The sequence below is a fragment of the Atractosteus spatula genome, chromosome 6, assembly GCF_055471065.1.
Source record: "Atractosteus spatula isolate fAtrSpa1 chromosome 6, fAtrSpa1.hap1, whole genome shotgun sequence".
In the NCBI taxonomy this organism is placed as follows: Eukaryota; Metazoa; Chordata; class Actinopteri; order Semionotiformes; family Lepisosteidae; genus Atractosteus; species Atractosteus spatula.
The window spans coordinates 27284933-27295414 of record NC_142711.1 but is presented as its reverse complement, the minus strand read 5'-3'; the positions used below and the strand labels follow the sequence as shown (position 1 = coordinate 27295414).

Below are 10482 nucleotides of genomic sequence, written 5' to 3'. Positions count from 1 at the left end.
ACAGCACTGTTTTTTACCTTCATGGCATCACACTTTGACAAACAAATATGATAATAAGTAAATAAAGTTCCTTACCTCAGCTCAAAATGATAATTAGAGATATTGTGATTCCATTACTGAGCATTTTCAAAGACTGATGCTAAAAGGGTCTATAAAAAGTGCTTTATTACTTTTAGTTTCAAGACCATTTAGGTGTGTAGATTACTTCAAATTAATAGAAAGATTGGGTACTGAAGTAAAATAACTCTTTGAGAAATGGGAATACAAAACAAAAATAGGCTTCTGGAATTTATTTCTGAGAATCAATGTATTTCCTAGTCTTTAAATATAAATTATGCTAACTTTAACATCCTAGGCCCTTCCCTAGCCAATGTTAGGGAAAATTATGATACAGTATTTGTTATTTTTGTTAAATGTGCTACCTGCTCTGTATCTTCTCTGAATCACAGCATCTCTGAATTGCTTGGTTCAGCTCTGTGATCTTATTTTATAAACAGATAATCCACATCTGAGCAACCTAAACTTAAACTTAATAACAGTTGCTCAAACTGAATTTGCAGCATAACTTTTTCTGCTTGAGTTGATATCTTATATACAGTAGTCTCTGCTGGGTCTGGAGGATTGTCAATAGTGAATGTCCCAAGAATTAGGTCATATTCCCTAATGCGTGCCTTACATGACTGCTGATGAAAGACACAATGTGGTCTTTTAAGGTACAGTAGGCCAGCACCTAAAGGGTCTAGAAAAAGTCACACAGACTGTAGGGAAACAGATAACTAAACAATACAGTATATCATATTAAAGGTGTGTACAGTACTATTGCAAAATTTCACCTTACCTTGAGCGCTTTGGGACACTGAAGCGCATACTTTTGGAAAAGCATTTAAGATAGAATATTTCATAAAAAAAGATTGCAGTAACCTGGAAAAAACTAGCTATGTTATTAAAGCTAACACCCAGAGATTCTTCAAGATTCTTCCAAAATGGCTGAAAGAGAGCCTTTGATTAATCAGCAGCTTGCAACTAAATGAGCTACTGTAGATAGGCAAAATCTACTTTGAGCCCTTCTATATTTTAATAAGAAAGAAAAGCAGGAAACAAGCAGAGACACCACCTTGCAATCAAATATTACTGGACAGGAGCAATAATGACTCCTAAAGGATAAAAACACTTTTAGATGCACATATTTCATTGTTATTGATTAGAGCCTTGCTTATACATACCTGCATATCACCTGACAGATAAAGTGAAAGAGAGAAAATTACACTTAACCACTTATCTTTCAGAGAGAGCAAGGGTTAGTTTGTGAGCATTTATCTTCATCTATTTTTTACAAATCTCAATTATTTAAATATTATTTATTTGCTTAAAATAATATTTGGAAGTTATGATGTTCCATTTTATAATTGTTTCTTACAAAACCGTATTCTCATGACAATGGTGTGTTTTGGAAAGTTTAAATTGAGAGTGACAGAGTTAAACTATGATTCTCTGGTATTAGTCTAGTAGTGCCTTTTCTGTTAAGGATACGAAAACCATGCAGTTAGAGCGCACTCTAAAGACACCAGACTTTAAGCAGCTGATATAGCTACACAGTATTTTCTCTCGTTCATCACCGCGCGTGCACTGAACAGGGCGTGGACAGAGACAGCAAGCCTGTCATTCCCTCCCACAGACATTTGACATTGGACTAGAAGAGACCACAATACACTTCTTATTGGTTATTGCCTTGTCAGTTATGACAGAGCCTCCAGGTTATGAATGGAGTGTGAAGTTGAGAGGACTCGAGCAGAGGAGCGATAAAGGCAGCATGAGGCTGGGCGCACAAGTTCTGAATTATTTCGCACTAACCTCCAAGAAGGCGCTTTTTGTGAAAGCTTAAGTGGCTTCGCTTGTAACCAACTTTTAATCTGAATCTACAGTGACTGCTTTGTGAACTAAGTTATTTTATTTGAATCTGTCTGGATTGGACATGATCAGTACTTTAAACACGTAAGAAGAACTGCAAAAGAAGATTTTTAAATCCTATTCGAAATGGATATTTCAGAATGCATGATCTTAATGATCAGCCTAAATTGCTTGCTCACTTCTGTAAGTATCTTTTTCTCTAAATGACCATTTATGAGATGACAGTTGTCCTCTGTTTTACCGAACTAAAGGTTGAAAAACAATTATAATTTGAATTTTACTATTAACCGACATCTTTATACGTATTGGATGAATGTAAATATATTGAAGTAAGGCACTTTAATATCCATTTTGTAGATTTACAAGATTCATTGCTAGTTTAACAATAGGGGTATTTAGTAACGATGTAAATTTATCTATCGGGTTAAAAAACCGATGACTTTATGGCAGGTACTTAGAACTATACAAATAGTTGCATTGCAGATAAAATTAAATGATTCAGTTGCTGGCGATGAAGAACCGTTGAAAGTGTTAAATATATTAAACTCATTATAGGATCACAAGTATTTTAAAATATTTTCGTGATATGTAGATAAAAAACAACAGCAATACAATATTGGTGCTACAGATTTTTGGTACTGAGTTTTCCAGCTAGCGCTTCTCTGCAAGTTAGTACGATTAATACTTAAACTGTACTACTCCGTTACAGAAGAGTTACACACGACTTTCAGAGTGTATCAGGAGTATTATGTGTCACATTAGGATTGCAAGGAAAATCTGTAATAAAATAAAATTATATAATATACGAAAATATATACAGTATGGATGTTGCCTACTTGTTTAAAATGCAAGTTCCTAATTTTGCCAAAGGTTTGTGATACTACAACATATACAGCCATTTTAATAATACATTTATTCGAAGTATAAATTTGAAGTTTTGGTTTATCAGCATCAACTTGTTAACTGCCAGATCATATTTATGAAGATGAGCACAAACATTATAAATGTAAAGCATGTATCTCATGAAGGACAGTACCTTGGCTTCTGACTCTGGAGTTTGAAAGGACATGGGATGCAAGGTGTTTCCTTTGCTAACGTTGGAAAGATTCTTTTTAAAATATGTTGCAGCAGATACAGTAATTGTCTAGACTTGACCTGGACATTACTCTAAAGCAGCTTTGTTTACTGTTGGACTCTTCATTGGACATGGAGATCATAAAATTGTTATACTATATACAATACTTTCCATTTTTATATTTAAATGCCACTTTTTATAATGAACCGTTTTGTTCATCTTATCTAAAATAAATTGCTGGTCACAGTTTTCTGGATTGATTCCAAGAAGCTTTAGCTCAGCATTCTCTCATAAAATAAATATTTAGACCAACTTAGTGTGAGGAGCCAGCTGACAGTTACTTAAGCTTCCTTAGAGTGTCACATTTATCTTCGTAGCAGACCAACATCTGAAGTAATCCTCAAGAAACAGTCACAATGGTTTCGTATTTCATGAAATTTTCCAGAAGGATATCTCTTTATAGTGTTTTTATGCATGACCTACAGTTTGAAAACTGAGTTATAACTTATGTACTGACACCAAAAAAAGACCCATGGGTTGCATGATCACATTTGCAAGTGAAACTGAAGAAAAAAGAAACCACTTAAAGCATGCTTTTCTTGCAAACAAAATGGTAAACCTTAAATTTGTATTAAAAAGAAGTGGAAGCATGAGTGTAAAATGCCTTCAGTAATATATTTTCTTTGACCTAAGGAAGGACTTCAACAAGTAATCTATGAAATAAAACTGTTAATTTAAAGTATTCTGTGTTTATAACTGTTAATGCTGCAACTTTGGGAAGTCTATTTTTGTCCTCTATGAAATGGACATTTCGTAGCAAGAGTAGTAAATAACAGAAGTGTGAATGCAGTTGTATATCAATGGCACTGAGTTCAACCAAACAAAATACAGAGTACAGCTAGAGGCAATGTCAGTTGAATGGGTCAGAAACCTATCAAACTTATCTGCATTCACCTTCTGTTGCACTGGGTATGAGGAATAGAGAACTCAGAAATACTGTACAATTGAAAATCCTTTAGAGCCATTACCGCCCTCCGAGGTAGTTGTGGCTTATTAGAAAAGCACTAAGTGTTATTATTTACAATTACATAGTATTTAAAATTGTATTCATATGAATCAAATATTACCTTGTTGTAATTATCATACTTGATACTATTATAAGTTATTATTATTTCTTTAATACAGTACGTATCCTGCTTAATACTGATATGTTCTGCTTATGTAAGTACAGTGTACAGCTTATGACTTATGTACTGTTCCTGCACTGTATAGTTTTAACTTTCTCCTTAGGAGTTACAAATGGATTTCATAATTAATTCTGAATTTTAAAAGAATACTAATACTAAGCTACTAAAAATACATAAAATAAAAGTACGTATTTTTGAACTACCATTTGCTATTGGTGCAACTCCTAAAATATTTACTTGGTGTTTGAACTTAGTTTTCAGTGATCATATCGTTTACACTATCTCATTAATTTTCAAACAAATGCAGCAGAAATATAAACAAGAACATTGAATTTGCAATCAGTTCTGTCCTTATTGAAAATGTCCAAGAGTTCAGAGTTATTTGATAGTTGTAATCGGATTGAAACTTGCCAGGTATAAAAAAGAAAAAAGACCAACGATATCACATCGGTTAAGAGGGCCAAGATAGTAAAACTGGTCAGTCCTCCAAAAAATTAAACACAGATTCCATTTTGTAATCTACTTGCCAATTTCTGTCTTAACTTTTTCTATACAGTATGTGAAATGTTTTAATCAGACATTACATTTAATATTCAACAGATGGGATATTGTAATTTTTTTCAATAGTTTCCCTTGTTTTAGCAAGTAATTCTTTCAGGAGTTAGAAATGCTGAACATCTACAGTAGATGCAATACACATAAAAAGCAAGATGCAAGTTTAGTGCATTTTTGGGACACATGAAAAAAAGAATCAGAACAGATTGTAAACTAAACCTTAGGTTAATGTATATAATTTAGACACAGCTTGGTTTTTAATTGTCTTTTAACTGTGTTAATTGCACAAGTTTAATACTTTCAACACCCTTAATCTCCTTTATGTGCTCATCTAAATTTTCATTTTTTAAGTGAAACTCGAATTTACTTTTCAGAAGAAATAAGAAAAAGACTATAGATTTGGTTCCCTAATCAAATGTCCATGTTATGTATTCCACTAACTCTCAAATCAATGCATTATTCCATTATGTTCTTTTTTCAGGTCGTCCTAAAGTATACACATGTCATGCTATTTTAAAACACCATGACAACAGCCTTGAGCATGCAAAGGTAATTTTGTCCCTTCTGTGACAACCTTGGATAAAACATGAGAGAATCCAATAAAATACCAGTGTATGAATTAAAAAAATACTGCAGTAGTTTGCTTTTACAGAACCCCTGAAGTAACACCCGTCCATTGTTTCACCCAGCTGAAGTACATAACGTTTGGTTTTTGGCCTTCACCAACAAGAATGACTTTTTTCTTTGCTGTCCTGTGGATCAGATACCCTCATTCTGAGGGGAAATAGCTCCTGAGAGCAAGAAATGTTTGCATTTTACATGTATTAAATCAATTTTACAGCAGTTTTACTTATGTTTACCATGTTGCTCTTTTCAACATTGGCCTTTTGCTGTATAATCTGCATACTTTGCAGAGAAAGTGGTATGTGTGAATAAAAAAGTTAAAAAAACTTAGGAGAACACTGGTTCTCTTCTGGTTAAGGTAATCAGCAAGCAAGTCTGGTACATTTCAGAAAGGCAGATGTTAAATATTTAGCTTTCAATGTATATAGTTTTGTGGAAAGGTAATAGTCACCTTTCTTTATAAATGCTCCTCCTCAGGGCAGGCATGTGGAATTATTTGTAACCATATAGGTTTATCTAGTTCTTATTTGAGTATTTTACACACCTTGTACATCTAAGAGGGCAGAAAAAAACATATTAAGGTACTAAATTCACAGAATGTGGTGTCTTACAATTCAGTGGGAATTAACAGGAATTATGTCTATTAAAATTAACAAATAAATTCTGCTTAACACCTGTGAAAAGACTACTGATAACATTTCTTCAAGGATTTAGTATAGGAAGTGTTGTATCACATTTCTTTTAATGTGTAATTTTGAAAGTCAGAATAAATTGAAATTGCATAAATATTTAAATTGTTTTTTAATTATTTATACATGACTCAAGACTTGATATATGTATGTATCTTTAGGTTTACCGGAGTTAACACCTTTACTGGTTGAACCACCATATATTAATATATATACTGTATACGTTGCAAAATATTTAAAAAATGTATAATAAGCTAACATATATAAGCTAGTACAGTACTTCAGTAGTAAAATATGGTTATTCATTTAGGTGGGATACAGCAATGATCAGTTTTGTAGTTTGGGAATTAAGTTAGTTCTCCAGCTTTTCTAGAACATGATTGTTTAGTAATTGGTTACAACAGAATGTTATGCACTCCTTGTTGGAGATGCTGTAATTGTCCAAAGCATAGACATTTTCAAAACCATCATTTCATCTTATATTTTGGTTAAGATATTAAAAAAGAAACATTGGCTTGAAACATATTTAAAATGTAATATTTTACTAAAAAAAATCTTCTTTTCATACTCTTTGACACATGTACACACCAAACAGCAGTTTAAAGAATTTGTAATCCAAACAAACCTTTAACTCACGCACAGTCTGTGTTTTGTCATTTTGATTCTTCCTTCTTCATCAGTTAAGCTATTTTGTGTTATACTTTAATAACACTTCTTACTCTTACCAAAATAGTTGTATTCCAAAAAATGTTTTAGCCTTATATTAAATTAAAAAAAAAATCATTTTCTTTATTTTATAAGCAAAAATAATCAAAGCTCAAAATTAAGTGACTGTCCAAACTATAAGGTTTCTGGCATAATTTTTGCTAGCATAAGTTTTGCTCATCCATTCGAGTTAATGCATTAATATAGAGTTTGATTTTAGGAGGAGAACTAACATGCTAATACTGGTTGTTTGGCTAATATTAATATACATGTATGGTAAGGGCTCTTTCAATGTTTATTTCTGATACAAAGATATACTGTAGTAATAAATCCTGTATGGTGAGGATCACTACATGTGCTTATATTATGATAATTTAGTAGCCTGGCAACATTAATCATTTACATATACTGTTCAGTTTAAGAATACTGAATAAGTGTAATCCCTCCAAGTTAAGTACTTGCTTTTTAGGAAATTATAACAGGACAAATTCTTGACTTTATAGATCCACATTTAGGATGGATTACAAAACTATTCATAGGATTGAAGAAGTTTAGATAAATGTTGCTTAAGCATGATTAGGTAGGTGAACATTCAATATTTTCTGACAAATCAAAAATTTAAATGCTTGTATGTCTTTCAATGTTGTTGATGTTAGAGTGCGGGAGCTGTGTCAAAGAAACAAACAGAGATTAAAACTATATTTGGACTATGGAGCCTTCTTCTGATGTCACAGAAGCTTTGGAGGAGTTCACATGCCTGAAGAAGGCTTCACTGCTAAAATAGTTTTTAATTTTCAATATGGAATTAGCCACTATCATTTCATTTCCATATTTTTCTATAAATAGAATATCTGTCTAAAACAAATATTTGTTTTAATAATTTTAATATTTGTAAAAACAAGATTTTTAAATTCAATCAAACACCAACAATAATTGTTATGAACAGAACTTTAATTTTGAATGGCTTTCTTGACTTTGGCCCTTGAGGGTCTTATGACTACTATTACATACAAAACCTGTCAAGATCTTTGGTTGCATGACCTGCATTTATTATCTACTTTCTTCAGCCAAAACTTTAAATGTTCTGCTGGAGCCAAGACTATAATTAAGAACACTGATTGTTATGCTTTCTTAAGGCATTGAGTTTGAAGCATTCTTTATATTATTATCCCTTGATAATGATAATCCCATAGTCCCTTAGCAAACAAGCCTGAGCCATAATTACTGGAATTAGGAAGATATCTGCTCCTGAGCTTTATTTTCTTGATGTCATTTGAAAGGGGGTATTCATGAGCAGAGTGATATAATACAATTGATACTATGGGTTCAGTTTTCCATTGGACTGGAGCTTAGAGTCTTCAGTAAAGCAAAAACAAAAATGGAAGCTCCTCCATTCTCGGATTCCAACACATACAAGTTTGTTGTGTTTTGCAATGTTAGTTAAATACATTCTACGTTTCCTAAGCAGTGCATCAGATGAGGCTGCCATTTTGAAAACTGTGAACTGTGAAGACCAGGACAAAAGTCTAAAAGAAGTGTACAATACATGTATTGGAAATAATCAATAAATATAACAAGAATACATAGTGCAACGCATACGGCCGACAGGTACTGTGTAAGAGCCGGCTTACCAGAGCAGTGATGTCACCGCCCTTCCCTGTAATAGCAGGACCACAGCCACTGGGTTGGGGGGAGATCTTTCTTTAGCTCACCAGGCTGGGTCCCTGTTGAGTGACGCGGGAGGCCCGGGTTCGCGTTCCCGACAGTGCAGGGCCGACCATAAGCGGCAACGGCAAGGGCGCCTGCCAGAACCCCGAAGCGTTACAATATTTAAATGTTGCAAATATTTTCAGAAAATGTAAAAACACACACTAAGTAATTTTTATAGACATCCTAATTATCCGCAATAAAACATAATTCTACAATAAAATGTACAGTAAAATCCACTTTTTTCAATAAAAAAATAAGTTGTTTGAAGAGTTCTTTCCAACCATACAACAGATAAGAATAACAAAGAAATAGGTGTAGTTTACATATTACAGATACTTAAACATCTTAAACTATTTTCTGAAAAAAAGACAGAAAGGGCTTGGGACATAGGGACATTATTAAATATAAACAAGTTCCAATGTTTCTAAATTACAGCAGTGGAATAAATCCTGTAGCCTAGGTGATGGGCACTTGAACTATGGAATTGCACTCCACATTGTCCTCTTCAAACATGAAAACTAAAGTACTGTATATTTTGCTTTCTAAATGAAAACTGTTATAGACTTTTAAAAAACTGTTGTCAGTGGAAAATTCCAACAATAACCCTTATGTAACAGTATATGGCCGTGAAATCATACACAATTCTTTAAATAAAATGGATTAAAAAATTGTTTATGCTTTCTTGCTTCCTATACATTTTTGTTTTCAGTACATCATGTATTATAGGAACTGATAAAACATTAAACCTATAACCCCAGTGAGGAGATAATATTCCTCATACCAGATTCCTGCTACAGTTAAACAAAATCATGCATGCAGTCTACATTACAGTATGATTCATAGAACTAAAAGATAGTGTTATCTGGTATTAAAAAAATAACATGCTAGAGAATTGCTTGTACTTATGCCATATTTTTTAATGTTAATTATCAGAACTAAAGGCTTGCTGTGAAGTGTAGGGAAATGCATTGAATTTATTTGAAAAAATTCCCCCACAGACACTAAACATACTGTAAATATCATACTATTCTTCTCTGTGTGATTTGCAGAAGCAAAACCGTGCTTTGTGTCTGACTTCTCTGTTGTATGTTAAATAATATACTGTATATTGGAGGACAGCAGTTTGAGAAGAGATCTAAAGAGACCATAACTGAAAAAAGTTAATTTCAAGCCAAAGTCTCATTAGCATATAGTTCAGATAAAGTATAGCTAACTAGTTTACATCTACAGTATGTACAGGTATGTGCACCCTAGCAATTTATTTGGGTACCTTTCAAAGTTAAGTATATGGGTGAAATATTTTCCTGCACTGATTCAGGTTATGTGATTATTATATGGTCATGACTAAGATGACTAAGATGAGCAATGTCAAAGATACCATCACTCTCTCAGCTGGCAATTAACAGGTCATTAATGACAATAATTAGACCATATATTATTTTGGATGGATGTAATACATTTTTCTGTCAAGGAAATTCATTTCTCCTGAAGGCAGCATACATATTATTCATTAAATTGTTTTCTAGCACTAGGAGCTTGTTTTCCCTTTTTAAAAATGTTAGGTAAACTATGGATGGAATGGTTTATGAAAATATAAAGGCTTATCACAGAATTTCAGCATTAACCAGTGTAGTTTAAACAAATAAGAAGTGATTTAATTAAACTGCATTCAATATTACTTCTTAAAGAAACATTTTACATGCCAACAGTGAACACCCTTCAGCCATTGTGGTAATACAGTATGTGTATATTGACAGCCTGTGTCTAAACCAGCAACTCAATTGCCAATAGCAACAGCCAGACACCCACAATATGTACTGCAGTAGTGAAACAGCAGCTTGATGATACTGTACTTCATTTACTACATGGGTTACAGTTATGTAAATATCTTTTATCTCCAAAATATTTTTTATTTAACTGTTCCTGACACATCAGGAAACTCCAATCCAAAAAATGTTTAAAGTATTTACATTTTTATTGTTTTATTTCCTGTATTTCGTCACTAGAAATATTTTTAGTTCAAATTTTA

General features: G+C 32.8%; 1 protein-coding gene across 1 annotated transcript in view; it reads left to right on the top strand.

Moving 5' to 3' along the window:
* The first annotated feature begins 1763 nt into the window (after window positions 1-1763).
* The window catches only part of LOC148832729 (vasoactive intestinal polypeptide receptor-like), a 108063-nt gene continuing 99344 nt past the window's right edge, over window positions 1764-10482 (top strand). The window contains exon 1 of the mRNA XM_088919180.1: window positions 1764-2091. Coding sequence (XP_088775306.1) covers window positions 2035-2091 — 57 coding nt within the window. The 5' untranslated portion in view covers window positions 1764-2034. The remainder of the gene's footprint in view (window positions 2092-10482) is intronic.